At 45.5% G+C, this 23,045-nt stretch overlaps 1 protein-coding gene across 1 annotated transcript; it reads right to left on the reverse strand.

Annotated features, from left to right (window-relative positions):
* Positions 1–22,030, reverse strand: LOC103705111 (putative polygalacturonase). Its single transcript, XM_008788727.5, has 5 exons — positions 21,334–22,030; positions 19,038–19,158; positions 6,088–6,336; positions 1,837–1,990; positions 1–761 (listed from the first exon to the last, which is right to left on the reverse strand). Exons 1-5 carry the CDS (start codon positions 21,754–21,756, stop codon positions 239–241), a joined length of 1,470 nt encoding a protein of 489 aa, XP_008786949.3. The 5' UTR covers positions 21,757–22,030; the 3' UTR covers positions 1–238.
* Positions 22,031–23,045: the final 1,015 nt, after the last annotated feature.

The raw sequence follows: 23,045 nt of genomic DNA on the forward strand, positions 1-23,045 counted from the left end.
TTCACTAATCCAGCAAGAAATGCAGCATAATTCCACTAAATTATCCAAACAGACCCTCAATTGCCTGAATAAATGATTCAGTTGCTGCTTTTATGGACACTAATCAATCAACTCCAAAAAAAAAACCCGAAAAAAAGCTACCAGTCAGCGGAAGCCCAGGCAGCCAACGAAACTATTTGCCATCAAAAAAAAAAAAACGAAGAACTGTATCGTATGGACAAAGAATAATGAATAATTCTCAGTCGTAATCTATTAAAGTAGAATTCTGTGACGTCGAACGCCTCACCAGCCGTCCCTGCTCGTCATAATGGTCAAGGTTCTCACATGGCGCTGGGAAGATTTTTCCAATTGCACGCCCAAAAACATGTGCACACTGGAAGAGACGCTTCTTCTTTTTCGTCACGCCAACAGTCATGTCCCTGAAACTGACGCCCCTTAGGGGGATCTCCTCACTGCCTTGGATCCGGACAGGGATCCGGACATCCCGCCCATAGATCCCATGGAAAGAAATGTTTTCGACGCAAGGGATGGCCTTAGGATCGAAGCCATCGTCCGGGTGCTCATTATAGTCAGTTTTGACCACAATTCCGAGACCGAGGTTATCGAACGTCAGGTTGCGGTATGAGATGTCGCGGACGTAACCTCCCCTCCCAGGAGCAGTCTTTATCCTCACACCCCGCCTCGAGTCCCATACATGAATATTTTCCAATGTGATATTGGAAATCCCACCCGACATCTCGCTGCCAATTGAGACCCCAGCACTGCAATACGTAAGAGAGGTTCAAGTAATATTCCGAAAGCAATCAAAACACTAACAATGCAAATAATCCAAAGACAAAAAAATGGGAAGCCTGGAGCACGAATTAGTGGGACAGGATGCAGGCAGATCAAGAGGAACGGGGAAAAAGGCTAATAGATAAGAAGAAATATGGATACCAAGATTAAGTTCTTTTTTACTAGTAACATGGCTAAAAGGTCTTGCACTCTTATTGCACCTTATGAACATATTCTTTATTCATCTTCAATGGTAATAGACCCTAAATCAAAGCACGAAAGAGTTACTGAGTGATTTGGCGAGAAGAGAGTAAAATTTGATTTCCGATGTCGAGCTCCTTGTCTGCAATCGTGCAGCGTTGTTTCCAGAAATTACTGGTCTTGATTTAGAGTACTGATATTGCCATCTACTTGTGTGGATGTTACTTTGAAAGGGTAGGGTTCTGATTTCAGAGAGTAGAATATATCAAGCATTTGTTTGAAGGATAAAGTAGATGGTGCAACTACTGCAAGTAAACTTGAAATAGCTCTCTGCAGCATCTTAGAGGTTGTTTATGATTTTTTTTTTCCACTTTGAAGGAGGAAAAAAAACAACAACGTCTATAGCAAGACTACAGTATGTCTGCTCGGAATGTCAAGCCCATAATGCTGCAGTATGATTATAAAGGCATTCAGACAGATAAAGAGGAGAAGAGAAGCATTAAACCAACTTAGAGACCGAAATGTGGCGATATTCATTCCTCCACTACATGAAGACTGAATTTTCTCCTCCATGATTCGTGTAAAGGAACTTTGATTTTTTTTTCCTTTTTTGGTTTTCTGTCCCTAGTTCATGTACATAATCAGTGTGTTTAATCTAGTTGTTGTACATGCTACAAGTGAATCTAGATGCATGAGGAAAGTAGCATGTTCATGGCCGCTCAAAGGATCAGTGCTTACGATCACTTTAATTCAGTGCTTTCCATATTAAGCACATGATGTCCATATAAAGGTCATAATGATGGGAAGAAAGCATTTCTCATGTCCATATAAAGGTACATAATAACGTGAAGAATTTCTCACCTCACAACAGTGCGAAGGACAACATTGCGGATTAAAATGTTGGTCGATGGTCGCCCATATGCAATTCCATACTGATCCCAACCACTCTTTATTGCTATTCCATCATCACCCACATGTATGTAACAGTTTTCTATAACCATATCCTCACAAGAATCTGCACAAGCAATGAGAACTCGTTGGCTCAGTTTTTGTACAAATGCACTCAAGCATGCTGAATGACAAATGTATAATAAAATAAAAGGAATATATATATTTAAAAAAAGATTAAAAACAAACAATCATACTTGACATATGACTATGAGAGAGAATGCAATATCAAACAGATATTAAGTGGATAACTACAATAGTTTGCTAAGATCACATTGTTAAGTACTGGATTAGATATAATTATTGCACTTATCATGATTAAATGATGGAGTCCAGGTTGTGGAGAAACTGGTAAGAAAGTCTTAAAAGATGTGCTACAGGCCTTCATAGCATAAGTAGAAGGATTTAAGTGAAAAAGTTTGAAAAGAGAGAAATTAAGCAATATAATGAATAACCAATAACAAGAAAAACAATTTTTCCATATTTGGAAAAAGCAAGTAAAATTTTATTTCACCCCCATATCACTATATTCTGAAGTTTGTAACACATGGTTCCTTCAGTGTCTTTATATAACTCATGCTGGATCTTCAGTAAGCAAAAATTCTTCTCGACATTGGGGACCCAAGTTGCAGGGCAATAAGCCACTGTTCCAAAAATGGGTACATTTCCAATCCTTAATATATTGAAACTCCTTTAAAATCCATTCTAAAAGCTCGACCCCTCCAAGGCCCTCAAGCCTTTTCATATTTTTTGTTCTCTAGAGTTAAGATTTCTGTCTCCTCAAAAAAGAAAGTGTTTCTGCCTCAATTAAAAGCTTAATGATGGCTTCTATACATATAGCTAATCTAGTTCCCAAGACACATACACTTGGTAATATGACCAAAACAGTTTCTTGAAGGAGAAGTCTAATTGAATCAAGTTCAAGATTTGTGCCAAATCTACATCACATGTACGTGAATAGAACCTAAATTACCATTTGCCGCACCAACCCTGAGATGTTTGGACCTGCCAACTTTTGATTTGGGGCCCATATGGAAACAACCAAGTTACTGGTGTAAGTAGTGTTTTTGTAAAGTTGTTTAGGTGACTTTTATCTAAGGACATGCAAATCCTGCACCTATTCTGGATGTGATGCTATAATTTCTTGCCAGCAAATTAAGTCTATCAAGGAATTTATAACCGGTCCTTTCTTTCTTTTATAATTGATAATACCAACTTTTGTTTGAGGAATGATAATGCATGCTTTTGTTTCCAGTTTCTATCCTCTGGAATTTGACTACCAGCCCATTTCAGCCATCTATAGGCATCATTATATGCTCTCACTGTTAAAGCGATATTATGCGGTCAGAAGAACCAATATTTGACCAATAAACATTCATAGACTGTTACTTTTAATACTAATACCTCTTTAGATATGCCTATAATATAATCCTTAAATATGAAACAGAATTGATTATGCATGAAACACTCAATAACATTTATTTCCCTTTATAGCAGCTAATAATGACATAAGATGGAAACATGCTTACAAATAATGGCTATAATATCATTGTATATTATGATCTGTTTCTATTCAATGACAACTATGACTGCATCATATAATGGACAGTACAAATATTATTTAACATTATCAGCATTTATGAATTATAATAATATTTTATATACAAATATATTTGCCATTATTGTTTAATTTATATACTATGTCCTTATGGCAGCTTACCAGTTCTTTTGTCAGAAGGTTGGATGCACGACGAACCAGCAGGCAGGCTGAAAGATGGATAAACACAATGCATGCACGCATGTGTCCACCCAACGCATGCATACTTAATGGTTCTGGCCGTGGCAATTATATAGCTATAATGGTATTGCTAAAACAATGCTTATCGTAAGATAATATAGTACTAAGTTGTACCTTTTTAACCATATACCTGTAAATTACAATGTTGTAATAGCTAATAACATTTTCAACGTTCAGTCATTATATGCCATAATGGCAATATTAATATCATGCTTGATATCAACCCTGCCTATAATTCTTTTTGGATTGAAATAAGAACTTATATTCATCGTTCGTGGTAAAAACATCAAAACCTAAATAACCTTAAATTTCTCTCTCTTGCTATAGTAGTAAAATAGAAATAAAAATGTATCCATAGTATAATTCTACATTTCGATAACTTTGTAACAAAAGGATTTCTCTTTCCCTCTTGACCTGATTTGGGGTCTCAAAGATGAAATAGAACCACCAAACAAAAGTTGGACTTGTTTGTCAATCCAAGGAAAAGGAAACCCATTGGTGCCATATCTAATTTGGTATTTTAGTTGAGGATCGGTTAGGAATGATCCAATTAATATTACTTCCCCATAAACAACAGCCAACCATCAAATATTCCTTCCTCTTGCATCAATGCATCCATTGCATGTGCCAAGTAATATTTCATCAATTGATGGGATCATAGATGCCCATCAAATGATCGACAGTTGTTAGTCACAAGGATTGCAGATGCCACAAGAAATTTCATAAATTGCCGGAATCACATTTGCCTATTAAACATTCCCCTATTCATCCATGTGTATCAGATGTCGATTGATGGGATACCAATAGTCCATCAAGCACTCCTTTGATTCATCCAAGTGTAAGAGTGCAGTGCATGTGCCATATGATCTTGTTGGGTGATGGTATCACAATCATCCATGTAATGCTCCTTCCTTTTGACTGGTGGTGGATACAAAATGACACAAATGATGTCTGGCATTTTGTCAGTCGATGGGATCAAATCTGTCCATCAAATACTCCTTTCTCTTAATTGGCCAACAATACCTTAGCCCTTGCATTGATATAAACCAAGACTCCAAGTAGTTCATCAGTACTTTGTCCTAAACTTGTTATGTACAATGCATCTCAGGATTAACATTTCAAGTATGATCAAGCGAGCCTATCACATAACCATGTTATCCAATCACAATTTTCCTGTTGAATTCCACTTTCCTAGGATATCACACCACTTCCCATAACTATACTGGCATTCCTGAAAACCAAGCTTATATGGTGAGATCCTAGCACTAACTATAGAATAACAACAAAGTACCGGATGTTTTTCTATTTTGAGCAGGGTACGCGTCCTCTCTCTCTCTGTGAGTGTGTGTGTGTTTGTCTTTGTTTGTTTTAATGAGCAGGGTACACATCACCCAGTGCATTGGGTTTCCAAGAGACCCATCATGCCCCGAGGATATAGTTTACTGGGAAGCCTTGAACAAAGAAAGTGAAGGATAAAGCTAGTAAAATAAAGGTGAACAAATGTTAGGCGCATGTGGATGCCGAGGAGGCCCAAGAGGAAAAAAAACCAGAAGGCTTTCTCACTGCTTTTTGCAATTGGTCATATATTTATAATATATGTGTCCATTTATAGGAGGGCTCAAATCACCTACATCCTACTAATTCAAACAACCAGTAGATAACCCTTCAAACTGTGAAGCCACACTGCTAAATATTAGGTCATGCATGCATGCATGGGCTCATGTATACGTGCAGGTGCATGTTCCTGTCCATCTTACATGCAAGGGAGCATGCAAGACATATATGTGTTTGCATATATCTGAGTGTGTCTATATGTATGTATGTATGAGGGGATACAAAACACATGGTATCAATAGGCATGGTATGCTAAAATGCACAGTAAAATGTACATGGACCATACAAATTAAGCATCGAACACCTAGATCATGACATATGCATATTAAACACACATGAACCAAGATTCAGAGGCTTTGAATGCTTACAAGCCATAAATCATATCTCATCATGAAAACAGTCCTTTGTGTGACTTCCTGATGCTCAAGAGTTCTCCAAAACATTTGACCATTGGACTTTAGACATGTTAAAGATCATGGATCATATTGAACGTGAAGTTTTAATTTGGATCATCATCAGTAATTTTGTGCTGATAATGTTTATGCTGAATTATACAAAAAGGATTACATGCATATAAACACATACAAAGTCATGTAAGATTAAAAGATAAACTAGCTCTACTTGATTGTTCTGCCTGTTAAAGAAGCATATAATAACCATATATTTCACCGAAAGGAGATCGGGTTTGCACATAAGTGAAACAAAAGATAGAAAGTAAGGGATCAACTTTGAAGAAAAGGATACATGCTTACCAGGATCTATTCCATCTGTGTTTGGAGCATTATGAACAGGAGCCAAGATGGTCACATTTGAAATAGTGACATTCTTGCAGTCATAAGGATGGAGAGTCCAGAAAGGAGGATTGCGCAGAGTTATATTGGAAATTACTATGTCTCTGGACCACATAATCTGTACAAGAGGCCCTCTTGTATGTTTGAGAAGTTTTTCTCGAAATTTCGACCACCACATCTCGCCTTGTCCGTCTATGGTTCCGTTATGTCCTTGAGGGAAGAAAAAACATTAATCAATAGAAGCAACTTGCTTACCAACAATTTTAAGAACTATGTTTTAATGGATTACCAGGTGCAAAAATTTGTCCGATTTCATAAAGTTTATCCTATGAGGAATTAACTCTGGAGCAACTAGTTGATTATTTTTCTGATCATTAGGCGAGGAGGAGTTGGTTAAAAAAATTTCTGAAATTAGATCATGACATGGATTAGATTGACTAATATTCAATTCTCAAAGAAGAAAACATACAGGAAAAAGATCCATCTAATAATACGTGGCTTTCTGAATGCTGTTTATTTATAATTACAGAATGACATTTTATCTAGGCAGAAGCAAGCATAGGCGATGAGAGCCTTCCAGAACATATATTCCATGTGAATTAGAAAGGAGTATGAATCTTCTCTTTTTGCTGTGCCTCCAAATGCAAGTTTTGAGATCCTACTAAAACATATTATGTTTCTTCTCTTCATTTGTTCCAAGCAGCAAACAGAAGCTCACTTCGATCTTGCTTTGTGTCTTAAATAAGTAAATCCTGTGCATATCATTATTGATAGGCACCCTCTATACTACTTCTAGATGCTACAAAAAACACAATATTTCTACACTTGCAGAAGTCATCCATTTTTTCTAACTGGTAGAAAGAGGAGAAGATCATAACGGAAGTAATCCATTTTACACTACAAACTGGCAAGCAAATGAATATGAGGCAGGCAGAAAGATAATACTAAGATAAAGATAGAAGCTATCTTACGTACCACATGTATATCTTCAAAGGATTCAGTAAATGAGTAGAAGTAACAAATGATGAAAAGCAACAAATTTAAGAGGATGTATACGGTACACTTGGGAGATTCAACAATAATGCAGAAAGTTTTTTGCGTCAGTAAACCAAGGAAGAAATGAAAAATGAAACTGATAATGGAAAAAAGGTTGAACAGATGCTGGCTGGAAGACAGAAAGCTATGTGCTTCCCATTGAGGCCTTTGTGTTACTAAAGTGGCTCATCATTCCTCCATTCTGACAAAGTTAGGTATTGGTGATTGATTTGTTAGTCCCAATTTAGAAAAGTTGAAAGGGTTTTGGGGGATAAATTGGCTTATACTGGTAATTTTGGGTAAGCTTAGATCAGCTAGGGCCTGCTGGAAGATGGAATATTAAGTGCTTTTTCATTGAGGCATTTGTTTTACTAAAGTCACTCCTCCTTCATCTATTCTAACATAGGTATTGGTGATTGTTGGGGGAAAAACCCCAAGTCATACCGCCACGGAGGCGCTCGGCTAGAGAGCGCCGACCGGAAAGGCGCTCGACCAAAGAGCGCCGACCAGGAGGATGCTCGGCCAAAGAATGCCGACCAGGAGGACGCTCGACTAAAGGGCGCCGACCAGAGAGAGAGCGCCAAGAGGCGCCCAATCAAAATAACCAAGTAGAGATGCTCGGATAGGAAGAGCCGACCAGCGAACGCCGACCAGAGAAGCGCTCAACTAGAAAGCGCTGACTAGAGATAGCGCCAAATAGAGGCGCTCGGCTAGAAGGTGTTCGCCCAAAGGGCGCCGACCAGGAGTACTCGAAGCAACCCCGCCACAGGGCGCCCCTCTGGGCGACCAGCTCGGCTCGACACCCTTGCCGAGCCGATGCCTTAACTAATACTCCTCCCTGCCAAGCTTTCTCGAAAGGTCCGGCGGCTATACACGCGACTCTACTATAGCCTGCCACTATCTCCAAGCCATCAAGGCATAAGATCTCTGCAGGTATTCGGCACGACCTGCCATTAATGCATGAGACTCCCTCAAGTCTCCGATGCACCCAGTCATTTAATGAGCACGGCCCAAGACGATCTCCGGATCACTGAACCATCAGAGCGTATGGCTCTCCCTGACCGCCGGTTCATTCGGTAATAAATGCACTTACCATCCACGGACCCCAGGCCCACCACAGCCGGCGGTTCAACCACTCCAACAGGTCCGATCGACCGTGACAACTCCCTAATTCCGGTCCGATTCGGTCCCGTTCTCCACTACGCCATTAATGGGCCAAATCGTGCCCAATTATTACAAAAGAGGACAAACCTCCTGTCACCTCCCAGGTAACAAAAATCCTTCTATAAAAGAAAACCTGGGGGGAAAAGGAGAAGGCCCCCGGACAGAACCCTCCTGGACCGGGTGAAAAGAAGCAAACAGCACAGACACAATAGAGGATATCACCCTCTTCATCTTCTTCATCTTATCAAAATATTCCTGCTGTCTTCTCCATATACTCTCTTCCTTGCTCTCTCCACATATCTGCCCCCTCTGACTTAAGCATCGGAGGGCCGGCGCCGGGGAGCCCGGCCACCGGCTTTTTGCAGGACTTACACCCCTCCAGGAGGACGTCACCAGTCGGCGCGCCGCCGACCACCGTCCCTGCAGCGAAGCTCCTCCTTCCCCGGCTTCGCGGTAGCCCCCGGGTCCAATTTCCAGCAACAGTTGGCGCTAGAGGAAGGGACCGAGTTCGCTGCCATGAAGCTAAGAAGCAAAGGGGCTTCCAACGCCTCTCGACGTCCTCCACCCAGTCCTGGGCATTCCGTCCGGAACTCACCACCTCCGGCCGAGTCAACCCCTCAAGTTCGGCCGGAGCAGTTTGATGCCCTGGTGCAACAAGTGCAAGCCTTGGCTACCGCTGTCCAAAGCTTGCAACCCAGGGGCATCCCAACGGCACCGCCTCCTCCGGCTCCAGTCCAACCGGAGCCTCCTGCAAGCGGACTTCCCCTTCGAGGTCAGGACTCTCAAGTCCAGGCCTCCCTCTGGAGAGAGCACCCTGTCAGAGGCCATGGAGGCTGGCCACAACCTTCAGAAGCTGAGTCGGTTCCAGGGCAACCCGGACCCGAGCAAACCGCTGCAGCAATCCTCCAGAACGATGAACTCGACAGGAAGGTCGAGAAGCTGGAGCGCCAAATCCAGGCACTCCATGGCAGGAAATCGGGGCGCGATGGCGACTTTGAGTTTACTACGAAGTCGCCCTTCTCCCCGGAGATTGAAGATGAACCGGTTCCGTTACGGTTCAAGATGCCCCAGGTGGAGCCCTACAACGGCAAGGCCGATCCTCTTGACCACCTGGAGAGTTACCGGGTCTTAATGGCCCTACAAGGAGCCTCGGAGGCCATGATGTGCAAAGCTTTTCCGGCGATACTCCGAGGACCAGCCCGGCTTTGGTTCACCGGGCTGAAGCCGAGTACTGTCTCTTCCTTTGAGCAGCTCGGCAGACAATTTGCTGGCAACTTTGCCGCCAGCCAGCCCCAGCGGCGGACATCCAACTCCCTCCTTGATATCAAACAAACGGAGGGAGAATCCTTCAAGGAGTACTTGGACCGGTTCACCGCCGCAACATGGGAGGTCCGGGAGCTTGACCAGTCAATCGCCATGTCGGCATTGAAGACTGGAGCCCGGTCCTACAGATTCCTCTTCTCGATCGAGAAGAATTTCCCCACGGACCTCACCGAAATGTTCGCTCGGGCGCGGAAGTATGCCAAGGCAGAAGAGGCCGTGGCAGTAGGCGGAGTGGGACCGAGCAGAACCCCAAGAAAAGACGCCGCGAGGAGCGCGGCCGGCCCAGAAGCTCGTCTCCGCGACGAGCTAAGAATCCGCCCCGCCCGAAGAGTCCACCCCGGTTGAGAGGACCGCCGCAGCAGATGTCACCACTCCGCCCGAGGTTCCCACTGCAGGCCCGTGCACCTGAAGGGAGGTATGAAAAGTATACTCCCCTCAATGCTCCTCGGGCTGAAATCCTCATGGAGATTGAGAGTCGGGATTGCATCCGGCTCCCACCTCCGAAGCCAGACACCAGAATCCGGCGTGATATCCGGAAGTATTGCCGTTTCCACCGGGATCACGGCCATGATACCGAGGATTGTTATCAGCTCCGAAATGAGATCGAAGCACTCATTCACCGAGGGGCGCTCGATCGGTTTGTGCAAAGCCGGCGTGAAGGGAAGAAGCCAGCCGAAGGAGCAGCACAGCCTGAAGGTTCAAATGCCAACAGGCCCATCGCCGACGTCATCAACACTATCCGAGGCGGGACTTCGGCTGGGGAAGCCTCAGGGGAAGAAGCCTCCTCAAAGCGCCCGCGCACCTCTGAAGCCTCCCGACCAACTGAGCAAGGGAAGCTGGCCCCGAATTGGGAAGGACCACACCGAGTCACGCGCATTCGCCGACCCGGAACTTATCAATTGGAGTCTCTAGATGGGACTCCCATTCCGCGGAGCTGGAGCTCTGAAAATCTCCGCGTGTACCACCAGTAGAACCCTAAGGGGTTCCCCATTATTCAACCATTGAATTTCATTCTATGAATTTCATTTCACAATAAACTGATGGTTTGCGAACTTATTCCGAGCTCACCAATTTCCCTGATTATCTCATGGCATCAGGTTTATTCTTCTTCCCTGACCATGGTTGGGATGCCCCGATGCCTCGGGATGATGGAGTACCTGCGTGGACTCCCTGAAGATGTCCGTGAGTTCGTGGTGCGCTCTCCATCAACCAACGAGCTCGGCTCGTGCTCCACCGACTATGAGTAGCGGTCCTCTCTGACCGGACGAGCTCGGCTCGTGCTCCATCGACTATGAGTAGCGGTCCTCTCTGACCGGACGAGCTCGGCTCGTGTTCCATCGACTATGAGTAGCGGCCCTCTCTGACCGGACGAGCTCGGCTCGTGCTCCTGCCCCGACCTCGGCCGGGATGCCTCGAGACGTCGAGATGCCCCGGTTTATCGGGATGCCCCGAGACGTCGGGATGCCCCGGTTACCGGGAAGCTCGAGACGTCGAGATATGAGTAGCGGTCCTCTCTGACCGGACGAGCTCGGCTCGTGCTCCATCGACTATGAGTAGCGGTCCTCTCTGACCGGACGAGCTCGGCTCGTGCTCCATCGACTATGAGTAGCGGTCCTCTCTGACCGGACGAGCTCGGCTCGTGCTCCATCGACTATGAGTAGCGGCCCTCTCTGACCGGACGAGCTCGGCTCGTGCTCCTACCCCGACCTCGGCCGGGATGCCTCGAGACGTCGAGATGCCCCGGTTTATCGGGATGCCCCGAGACGTCGGGATGCCCCGGTTACCGGGAAGCTCGAGACGTCGAGATATGAGTAGCGGTCCTCTCTGACCGGACGAGCTCGGCTCGTGCTCCATCGACTATGAGTAGCGGTCCTCTCTGACCGGACGAGCTCGGCTCGTGCTCCTACCCCGACCTCGGCCGGGATGCCTCGAGACGTCGAGATGCCCCGGTTTATCGGGATGCCCCGATGCATTGGGATGCGGTCTTCATTGACCAAGACGAGCTCGGCTCGCTGTCCGCCGGCTCCAGCCGACGAGCTCGGCTCGTTCTCCATCGCCGGATTTCTCTGCCGACGTCCCCGAAGAACGGAGTCCAAGCAGAGAAGCGTCTTTAGTCGCCTCGGCGCAAGGACGCACACGGTACAAGAACGGAGTCCGAGCAGAGAAGCGTCTTCAGTCGCCTCGGCGCAAGGACGCACACGGTACAAGGTACCCATTTATTTAATATTTTTACATTTATCTTATCCATTCTTGGATCTCTGCCGACGTCCCCGAAGAACGGAGTCCGAGCAGAGAAGCGTCTTCAGTCGCCTCGGCGCAAGGACGCACACGATACAAGGTACCCATTTATTTAATATTTTTACATTTATCTTATCCATTCTTGGATCTTTGCCGACGTCCCCGAAGAACGGAGTCCGAGCAGAGAAGCGTCTTCAGTCGCCTCGGCGCAAGGACGCATACGGTACAAGGTACCCATTTATTTAATATTTTTACATTTATCTTATCCATTCTTGGATCTCTGCCGACGTCCCCGAAGAACGGAGTCCGAGCAGAGAAGCGTCTTCAGTCGCCTCGGCGCAAGGACGCATACGGTACAAGGTACCCATTTATTTAATATTTTTACATTTATCTTATCCATTCTTGGATCTCTGCCGACGTCCCCGAAGAACGGAGTCCGAGCAGAGAAGCGTCTTCAGTCGCCTCGGCGCAAGGACGCACACGGTACAAGGTACCCATTCATTTAATGTTTCTACATTATGTTTTGGATTTCTCTGCCGACGTCCTCAAAGAGTGGACTCTGAGCAGAATGTTTTAGTCGCCTCGGCGTGAAAACACACGACACCAGCACAATTATACTAAGCCCGGTGAATCCCCGTCACGAGCTGACGAGTATTCAACCCGTTCATCGGAAAAGAATCCGACCCGCCCCGGCAATGTGGGGCTCGGACCCAAAGTTTAAGTCCCAGTGACCGCTTTAGAGCTTGGTCGAAATCTGGGCTAGGCTCGGAAGGACTCTCCGAGCCCAAATCCTTTGAGCACAAGCGTTGCTTTATCGCTGGTCGAAGGGCCGAGTAATGGAGCTCGGCAAGCCGAACCTAAACCCAAACCCTATGGCGGGCGAAATTAAAGGCCATAGAGCCCATCTCCTTGGAGCCTAAAATGGATCCGAGCAGGAAAACTTGGGACTATAACAGAATAGTTTCCAAAAATATGTATTCATTTCAAAAAGGCCCGTAGGCTAAGTACAAAATTCGGGTTCGGCCCTTACAAGTACGGGAGGCCATCCCGACTTTACAAAACAAAACAAAATTACACTCTAAGGCCCGAGCCCGACCACTTCGGCTTCGGCAGTGTCGGGAGCGGCGGGCTCAGCAGTCGGGACCTCCTCGGCCTCGGCAGCGATGGGAGTAGCCTCGGGGGCGGCTTCGGTTGCCTCGGCCTCCGGAGCATCCGCATCCGACCTTTCGACCCCTGCTCCCGGTTGGAGCAAGTTCACGTCAAAATCCGGGAGGAGCCGCCGCAATTGGTTGCGGAAATCCCGGAAGCCTTGGATCAGCCCATTCACACCCTCCTCTTCCAGGAGGTCGCGGAACTCCTCCGACTCGCGAAAGAGCGCCACCGCGCTCTGAGCTTGCTCCCGAGCCTCGAGCTCCCGAGCCTCGTGGTAGGTGGCCTTCTTCTCGAGGGTTTTTATTTCCCGCTCGAGCTCCGAATGTCGGAGGCGGGCATTCCCCACCTCCTGCTCGCGGGAGGCCAGCGCCTGCTCGACTTCGGCCAATCGAGCCTCAGCAGCGCGCAGCTCGGACCTCGCCAACGCATGCGCGCCCTTTTCCTCATCGAGCTCGGCGGTAAGGGCTCGAATCCTTCCCTCGGATGCTCCGACCTTTTCTTGGAGCACCTGTCGTTCGGCCTCAGAGGCCTGGTACTTCGCTTCAGAGGCCTGGTACTTCACCTCAGCAGCCGTGTACCTCGTCTGGGCCTCGTCATACCCGCGCTGCCACCTCCGGGCCTTCTCCCGGTATTCTTGTACTAGGTGCATCAGCATCTCCGTCTCGTGCAAATGCTGTAAAAGAGACGAAAAGAAAAACATAAGGCGCCACTAGTAGAAAATCTATACAGATTACACAAATGGAGAATTTTACTTACCCGGACGGCGTTGCAGCGGGTAAAGTCCATGAAAGCATTATAGCTCATGGACTGCATCATGGCCCGGTCGGCTGGGAGCAGCGCGACCCGGAATATCTCAAGCACTACTCGAGGGTTTTCGAGGGCTGAATCACCCTCGAACACCGACCAGGTGGGTGCAAGGGGCACCCGTTCCACCGAGCCCGATGGGCCCGGGAGGCCAGCATCGGCTGGCCTAGGCGGAGCCGACCCCGAGACTCCCTGACTGCTCCCCGGCTCGGAGCTAGGGGGCTGGGGTCGCACAAGCGGCCGATCTGACCGCCGCACAACTATGGCGGGGCGTGCAAGCACGGGACCCGCAGAACTCCTCCCCTGGTCGGCAACTGAAGCGTCCTGCCGACCAGGAATCTGCGTCAAGGGCGTCGGGCATGGGGGCGCCATCGAGGCTCTGGAGCCTGAGCCCCCGGAATCCGCGCCCTCCCTCCGACCAGCTTCGGGGCGCGCGGGCTGAGAAGGACCCGCCTCGGAGTGAGCGGGGCGAGAAGGACCCGTCTCGGAGTGAGCAGGGCGAGAAGGACCCGCCTCGGCCACTGCTGCCGCCGGAGGCGCCGGGGTCGCCGGGGTCGCCGAGACCTTCTGCTTCTTCCTCGGCTCGGTGGGCTCGCCCGAGAGCTCGGCTGCCCTCTTTTGGAAGCGGGCGTAGAGGACTTCGCTTTTCGTCACCATCTTTGCGATATCTGCAAAGGCAAAAAGGATTAGAACATTAGAACAGTAAGGAAATAAATACGCCTTGAAATTACTCTTACCATGGGGACGCGCCGAGCTCAAGCCCACGTTTACCAAAGCGTCCTCACATATGAGGCCGTTCAGTAAGATGCCGTCCCCGAAGCTGCGGATGGCGTCGAGGATCCCCTGCTCACGTGGAGAAAGTCTGGGGGGTTTGTTGATGGACTTGAGCTGAGCCGGTCCCCACCGTGGGTCAAACCCCCAGGACTGTGCAGAACCAAGGAAGAAGAATTTCTCCTTCCAGCCATGAATGGATGAGGGGGCACCATGAAAAAGTGGCCGACCCACCCGAAGGACGATATACAGCCACTCTCCGTCTCCCGGATTCGACTTAAAAATAAAAAGTCGCCGGAAGACGTTGACAGAAGTCGGAATCCCCTGCAGTAAACACAGGGATAGAAAACCGACCACCGTCCTCCAGGCGTTCGGAGTGAGTTGCGCCGGAACCAACTGGCACACCGTTAGCAACTCATTCACGAAGCCGTGAAGAGGAAATCGGAGGCCGGCCCAGAGCGATTCCAGATGCACTCCGATCCGGCCTACCGGAGGATCGGTTATCCGGTCCCTCCGCCTGGCGGGCTCCAAACGGAACCCGTGAAGAGGGAAGAACCACTCTTCGGTCATCTCGACCTCCAGGACGCTCATGGTGGACTCAACTTCGCTAGGGAGAGAACCCATTGCAAGCGAGAAAAAGAAATCAAAAAGAAGAGGGACCTGAGGAAAATGCCGGAGAGAAGGAACTTCGGTCTGAGGAAGACTGGAAGGAAAGCTGGAAGCAGAAGGCAATAGAAAGAGGACAAGGGGCCAGGGGAGAGTTTAAATAGACCTCCCCAACGGCCCAGATCAGCGAGAAAAACGCTGTATCCTGTTTAGATGGCGACGCGTGTCGGTCCAAAAGACAGAACGACGCATTTAATTAGGGCTAGCGCTTCGGACGCCGAAGCGCCCCATCGGATCGTGCGGCCCCATCATGAGCCCACGACGAGAGGACGTTTCGCAAAAAGTGTCCCAATAATGAGACTCTTCGGGAAAAGAGAGACGCCGCCTATTAAAGGCACCTCAAAGCGCTTGATAATTCAAAACGCGCAACAAATTAAAATTTTCGGAATCCGTAATGCCCCAACTAAAGCTACTTCCCACGCTCCAGCTGGTAGCCAACTGGAACTCGGAAGTCGGGAGGTAGTGTTGGGGGAAAAACCCCAAGTCATACCGCCACGGAGGCGCTCGGCTAGAGAGCGCCGACCGGAAAGGCGCTCGGCCAAAGAGCGCCGACCAGGAGGATGCTCGGCCAAAGAATGCCGACCAGGAGGACGCTCGACTAAAGGGCGCCGACCAGAGAGAGAGCGCCAAGAGGCGCCCAATCAAAATAACCAAGTAGAGATGCTCGGATAGGAAGAGCCGACCAGCGAACGCCGACCAGAGAAGCGCTCAACTAGAAAGCGCTGACTAGAGACAGCGCCAAATAGAGGCGCTCGGCTAGAAGGTGTTCGCCCAAAGGGCGCCGACCAGAAGTACTCGAAGCAACCCCGCCACAGGGCGCCCCTCTGGGCGACCAGCTCGGCTCGACACCCTTGCCGAGCCGATGCCTTAACTAATACTCCTCCCCGCCAAGCTTTCTCGAAAGGTCCGGCGGCTATACACGCGACTCTACTATAGCCTGCCACTATCTCCAAGCCATCAAGGCATAAGATCTCTGCAGGTATTCGGCACGACCTGCCATTAATGCATGAGACTCCCTCAAGTCTCCGATGCACCCAGTCATTTAATGAGCACGGCCCAAGACGATCTCCGGATCACTGAACCATCAGAGCGTATGGCTCTTCCTGACCGCCGGTTCATTCGGTAATAAATGCACTTACCATCCACGGACCCCAGGCCCACCACAGCCGGCGGTTCAACCACTCCAACAGGTCCGATCGACCGTGACAACTCCCTGATTCCGGTCCGATTCGGTCCCGTTCTCCACTACGCCATTAATGGGCCAAATCGTGCCCAATTATTACAAAAGAGGACAAACCTCCTGTCACCTCCCAGGTAACAAAAATCCTTCTATAAAAGAAAACCTGGGGGGAAAAGGAGAAGGCCCCCGGACAGAACCCTCCTGGACCGGGTGAAAAGAAGCAAACAGCACAGACACAATAGAGGATATCACCCTCTTCATCTTCTTCATCTTATCAAAATATTCCTGCTGTCTTCTCCATATACTCTCTTCCTTGCTCTCTCCACATATCTGCCCCCTCTGACTTAAGCATCGGAGGGCCGGCGCCGGGGAGCCCGGCCACCGGCTTTTTGCAGGACTTACACCCCTCCAGGAGGACGTCACCAGTCGGCGCGCCGCCGACCACCGTCCCTGCAGCGAAGCTCCTCCTTCCCCGGCTTCGCGGTAGCCCCCGGGTCCAATTTCCAGCAACAGTGATCAATTTGTTAGGCCCAATTTGGAAAAGTGGAAAGGGTTTTTGAGGATAAATTATTGGTTTATACCAGGTAAGTTTAATTTTGGGTAGGTTTAGTTGGGATAGGGCCTTAAATCTGTGTCGGATAAATGCTGTTATCCCAAGTAATGGTTGCAGTTTTCTTATTGCACCGTTGGAATGCTGTCTGAGGATAAGAAAATCTTGTTTGTATATTATATCAGGATAAGTATAGAAAAGGTGACCTTTTCCGACTTGGACAAGCTTACCCTTCCAAATTCCAATATTAGCTTACAAACATCATTTTCTTTTTCATATGCTTATGCTACTTATCATAGCTCATAGGAACTAAACCTAGATTATGAGAGTTAGACTTAGATCGGTCATGTATGGTTCATCTAAACTTTATAGCAACTTCTAAAATGTCTTGAAAAATATGAAAAAGTGAAAATGCATTGCATAGTCAAATTTGCTCAATCGTACACAATATACCAAGCTACTTCCTTGTCCAACCTGATGTTGTAGACCAGATATCAAGCCGCCCTTGAACTCCAAGACAACTTCCTTAATAGTAAAATCTAGTATGCTTTCCCCTAAATTTCAAATTTGTATGGTACACCAACATTCTCTATCAATCAAGATACTGATCGTTATCCAAGGCAACAACAGCAGAGATATGTAGCTGTAAACAAAAGTTCTCTTGTCCTAAATCTTTCCCTCCTAAGGTTAAACAAGAGGGAGTTGCAGGTGGAAGGATATATTGTGATCTGGGGCTTGCCCTTTCTTCCCCATGCTAAAATTATTTTTCCTAAATATAAAGATGTGAAAGGTGAGGGTGTCAAATGTTGATAATAGGGGTGCAAGCAGGTTGGGTAAACTTGGATCTGTCCCAAACCAAACCCTACTTAGACCCATGTTGGCAACTCATATCAGAAATTAAGACCCACAAGTTGGCATGGATCCCAAATTAGGATCTCCAATCAAACCCAAACTGACCCTATTTTACCCATAAAAATTAGTTCAAAATCCTGGGTCTTCCTCTAAAATCTAAGACCTTGCCTAGACACGTACCCACCCAACCCAGACCCAATAAGTGATATGTTGGATTTGCATCCAAAACTTAGACCTGAAGCCAGTTCAAGTTAAGCCTGGACCAAGCTGAGCCCTCTGCTAACAGGCATAACTGATATTGTACTTTTCCTTAATAAAAAGATGCTCTGTGCACTAGTAAACATCAGTCCCAAGCTTAAGACCTGATCATGTGGCCCATCAAAAACCCCAAACAAGCTTGTGTTTTAACATTTAAGGTTGACTCATCCCAAGAAAGCCACTCATATGCATAATTAAAGATTCAAACAAAATTGAAGTTTGCACTATTTTAAAATAATCCAAGATCTTCTTTAAGCAAACAATCGATTGTATCCAAGTGGAAGCAGATTCTTCAAATGCACAACTTCAAATGCAATCTAGCCTCAAAACATTCAAATGTCATCAAGTAACTGTGGATAGTTCCAGGAATGGTGAGTTGAAGCACTCTGAATTTATTATCATTTTTTAATGAGTGGCATTTAAGTAGAGGTTCCATATTGTCAAATGAATCAACTAACTTTTCAGCATGTTTCCTGGGAACAAATTTAGATTTCAGATGTCAAAGAATTGCCCGTTAGACAGCAAAAGTATATTCACAAGCTTATACTATTTGTAGATTCTACTTAAGGAAGATTAAGATGGTGAAAATAAGGAGACACAAGTTTTAGGCAAGTTTACTGGGAACTATTTGGATTGCAGACTTTTAAGACTAAGATTGCAAGAGAGCAAAAGCAAACTTATATTTAAATTTATGGAGGGTTCCCTTTTTACCTTGTCTTTACATTTTTATTTGATTTGTTTGTTTATGCAGAGTGTCTTTTTATATTTTCATTCTAGCATGATTATTAACAGAAAAGGATGAGAACCTGAAAATAATAATATCAGATAAGAGAGACAGGGAGAGAGAGGGAGGGAGATGGACCAGTTAGAAAAAAATATATATCTATATGTGTCTATGTACATATATAATTGACTAACCTGTTATAACCACATCCTTAAGATATTGACCATGGATCAGACTTCCATACCGAGGTCCTTTCTTCTCCCGCCCATACCCATATGATGGTAGTGGAGGCATTAAAGGCCAGTATTTCTCATCCTGTTACAGTGCAGAACAAAAATTCCAATTAAATATTTAATAATTCCCTTGACATATCCATATTCTACTAAATAAAAGAACTTCATAAATGAAGATCGATGATTCTCATATCCACATGATAGCAGAAGAAGCAAAAGAAGAGGGAGAACTTCTCATATTATTAATTAAGTCATTATACCTCAGAGAAATGGGTTAAGGTTTGTTGATTATGGTTCAGTTAGATAGTATAAGAATATTAAAACAATGTATAACTTTGTCATGATTTATGCATCATTTTGCAAGATCAAACCAATAATAGTTTCCTTATGATAAATTATCTCATATGTTCGGAAGATCAAAATATTGCCCTTGTACAGTGCAGGTATCGCATTTGGAAACAGAACTACAACAGGCATTCCCAATCTCATAAGAGATTATATGGTAAGGTGGTGTTCGACCAACAATGTCATGAACAGATGAAACAATCATGCTAATGAGAAAGGGTTTAACTGCCAAAAATAAATCAATATCTAAATATATGATGACACCAAAACCTCCTAGTCAACCTCATAATTATTGCAGATTCTTTTAACTTTATTTTACAGAACTAAAATTTATCAGTAATCCGTGATATAAGTAATAGGCTATGATTTACAAGGACAAATCCATATGCAAACTTGTCTACATACCATAGTCCACAATCAGGATATGCACAGCATTTGATTGTAGAAATTTTACCAAAAAAATCATAAGATTGATTAACGCTTAATTGAGCATTTTAATAACATGTTATACCACAACTGACCAAAAGGTGAACAATTTGCTCAGTAGGAATGGATCACAAAAAAAATGAAAAGAAAAGAAAAGAAGCAGGCCATTTGCTTCATCATGCTTTATCTCCAACATCGTAAGATAAATAGTTTGATTCAAAAACATAGTGGTGTACTTTTCTTGAAGTCATAGTTTTGTATAATGGTTGTTAGAACACTAAGATGAGCTTCCCTCTTATTGAGATTATCAATCCAAACTGACCAGCAGACATCGACTAGAGTTCAACTGCTGCCCTGAGACCTGGTGACTGGTGCTTTTATGGATCACATGGCATGAGATGAACAACAGAATATTTAGAGTAAAGAAATCAGATGAGGGTGGTGTGTGGTGCAGGACAAGGTTTCTAGTCTCTGAATGGGTGTCTGTTCTGAGACTAGAGAACAAACTCCAAGCTCTGAAGTTGTTTCAAAGCACCTCGCTACGTCTCCTTATTCCCATTCCAAATCTCTCCCCATTGCCAAAACATGTGTTTTGCTATATTTTTGTTCCATTCCCAGTGGTGTCAGAATATAACTGTTTCATTTACTCAATGAAATCTGATAGGTGACAATCTTCTTTTCCAAAGAAGAAAAAAACACTAACATGCAAAGTACCATTATCGTGGCACAATTTGTCTACTTATGGACATAGATATTGGCCCAAATAGTTGGGACAAGGCTGGATGATTGTCATTGTTATGCTTATAAACATATATAATGATATAAATCACGTGAAACATGCATGAACCAAAAGTTTTTCCAGAGAAAGGCCATAAGGTGAAAGGCAGAGTACATGAAGTAGTTGTCAACAAAGGTCTGAGGAAAAAAAGGTTAATCAAAGGATGAGATATGATGATGTTATAAAGTGCAAACAATGAAGAATACAGATCAGAAGCCTTGGGAAGCGTCCAGCCAGTTGATGAATAGAAACTTCGCAGGTCATATACTAGTGGCAAAGCAGATGAACTTAGATAGTACACAAAAGAAACATTAGAATAAGGCTAAACCACAAAAAATTTCAAGCAACTAATGAGACTATGATACCCTCCATCTACCAAATAGTACTCCACAACGGGATCTTGATCCTCCAAAGAAATCCCATGACAAAAAGCTACATGATGAAAACTGGAACATGAAAATCCCTATATGCTAACTCGACACCGCTTCATCCATACACAAGTACTTGCAACTAAAGTTCTACTTCCACTCAACAAGATAAATCTCGATGCAGTTATAAGAACAAATCGGAGAAAATAGATAACATTATCTTATGAACCTCAGAAACTGAGCAACGAAAGCATGGTTGATTGTCAAACGCTCAATACTAACCTCGGAAATCATCTTTCTTGGATAAGAGAGAAAAAAATAAAATTTTTATATCCCTCACCTCGATTCCAAGAATCACTGCACCTTCGGCGAGGAAGAGAGTCATGTGACTAGTGAGATTAAAAGGCGCTGTGAGCCAGACACCACGCTGCACATTGAGCTGCCCGCCACCTCGCTCCGAGAACTTCGAGATCGCCTCCACAGCACGCTCGAACGCCATGGTGTTCAACGTGACCCCATCCCCAACCCCCCCGAAATCGGTCAAATTGAACACCACCGGACGGAGCATCGGGGCCTGCGGCGGCGGCCCCCGCCGGTAAACCCGGAGCACATTCACGGCGCTCCTCTGCCAAACAAAAATACACGCGAACAAGGACGCCCAGAGCACCACAACGAGGATCTGGTGGTACGAGAGGGTCCCGACGACTCGCCGCCGCTGGTGGTGGAGGTGGAATCTGCCGCTAGGGGAATGGATATCCGCCATTATCCAAATCAAACCGAATCAGAGGGGAGGAGAGGAGAGCGCGATCTATTTCTTCGCCGTTTCTCTATGAGGTCTCGGAGGGGGAATCGAATCCGGAGAACGGAGAGGGGTTGTGTTGGCGGATTCAAAATGGGGGTCGTGGAATTGGGGAACTCAGGAATTTAAGAGCTAGGGATTTCCATCGGATGGGAGTTTCAAAAAGGGCGGGACTTCGAAGAGGACGAGTCGAGAGGTTGCCGGAGAGCTGCAACTTAAACTATCCTCGCAGCCTTCCGATTGTGATTGAGCGGTTTGATCTTTAAGAACTCAACTTCCTCCCAGCATGATTTAAATAAGACTTTATAGAATTTTACTTCGTATCGTACTGTATATGATGGTATTATATAATAATATTTTCTTCTTTTCTCTCCAGTCCGGTAGTGATATTAGCAGGAGAGAATTTGGGTTTTCTAATATTACTTAGAAAAGAATTTGAGTTCCATGCAAAAAGAAGTTTACAGCACATCTCTGCAGCACCTTAATTTAGGACAAAATTTTTGCTTCGTACATAGTCCACCTTTATACGATCAATAGTGACCATAGTGATCTCTACTGACCAAATAGATTATATGAAATTTTGAAATGCATGCGGGTGCAGTTAGATTTAATTTAATTCATAATACTAGTTGTAGAATGGTATTTTATACTATGAGTCTAACAATTATACCTTACAAGTAAGATCTTACTTTCTAGTTAGAGTATTACTTTGAGAGTGAGGAACGGGGTGGAGGTGGGGGTGGGGGTGGGAGAGAGTGAGAGAGAGGGTAAATTTAAGACCCACCATAAGAAAGAGGTTATTATCATAGTATATCTATCTATAACAATTTGATTTCTAGAAACTTTCATATGATTAGCGGCAATTTTAGCGATTCCAACTATAACTGTTGGCTAGATAGATCTACAAATAGGGTTGAATGTTTTTTTTGATTCCAAATTATAATGCTGGTTGTAAAATGGTATTTTGTGCTATAAACTTAACAACCATATGTTATTCTTTTGTTTTTTTTTAATATTTTCATTCTAGCTATGACATTAATTAAAGAGAAAAAGAGAACGAGATAGAGCAGCATGCATGAGGAAGGAGTTATTTACTATGGTAACAATAGTATGCTTCCTATGAATCTTTGTATATACGATCAATAACAATCACATTGTTCCCAAGAAAATATAATTATGAAGACAAATGATTTTCTTATTCCTATTGTCACATTTATTTTCGAGAAATTACCTTTCCTCTATCCCTTTTTCAG

The sequence above is a fragment of the Phoenix dactylifera genome, chromosome 7 (genome assembly GCF_051530095.1).
Source record: "Phoenix dactylifera cultivar Ajwa chromosome 7, Ajwa_hap1_PhDact_Kaust_v1.1, whole genome shotgun sequence".
NCBI lineage: Eukaryota > Viridiplantae > Streptophyta > Magnoliopsida > Arecales > Arecaceae > Phoenix > Phoenix dactylifera.

Coding starts and splice junctions, on each gene's coding strand:
- LOC103705111 (XM_008788727.5), bottom strand. CDS start 21,756: ATGGCGGATATCCATTCCCCTAGCGGCAGATTCCACCTCCACCACCAG. Junction 19,159..21,333: donor CAGTGATTCTTGGAATCGAG/GTGAGGGATATA, acceptor GCACTGTAACAG/GATGAGAAATACTGGCCTTT. Junction 6,337..19,037: donor TAAGGATGTGGTTATAACAG/GTTAGTCAATTA, acceptor TCTTCCCTCAAG/GACATAACGGAACCATAGAC.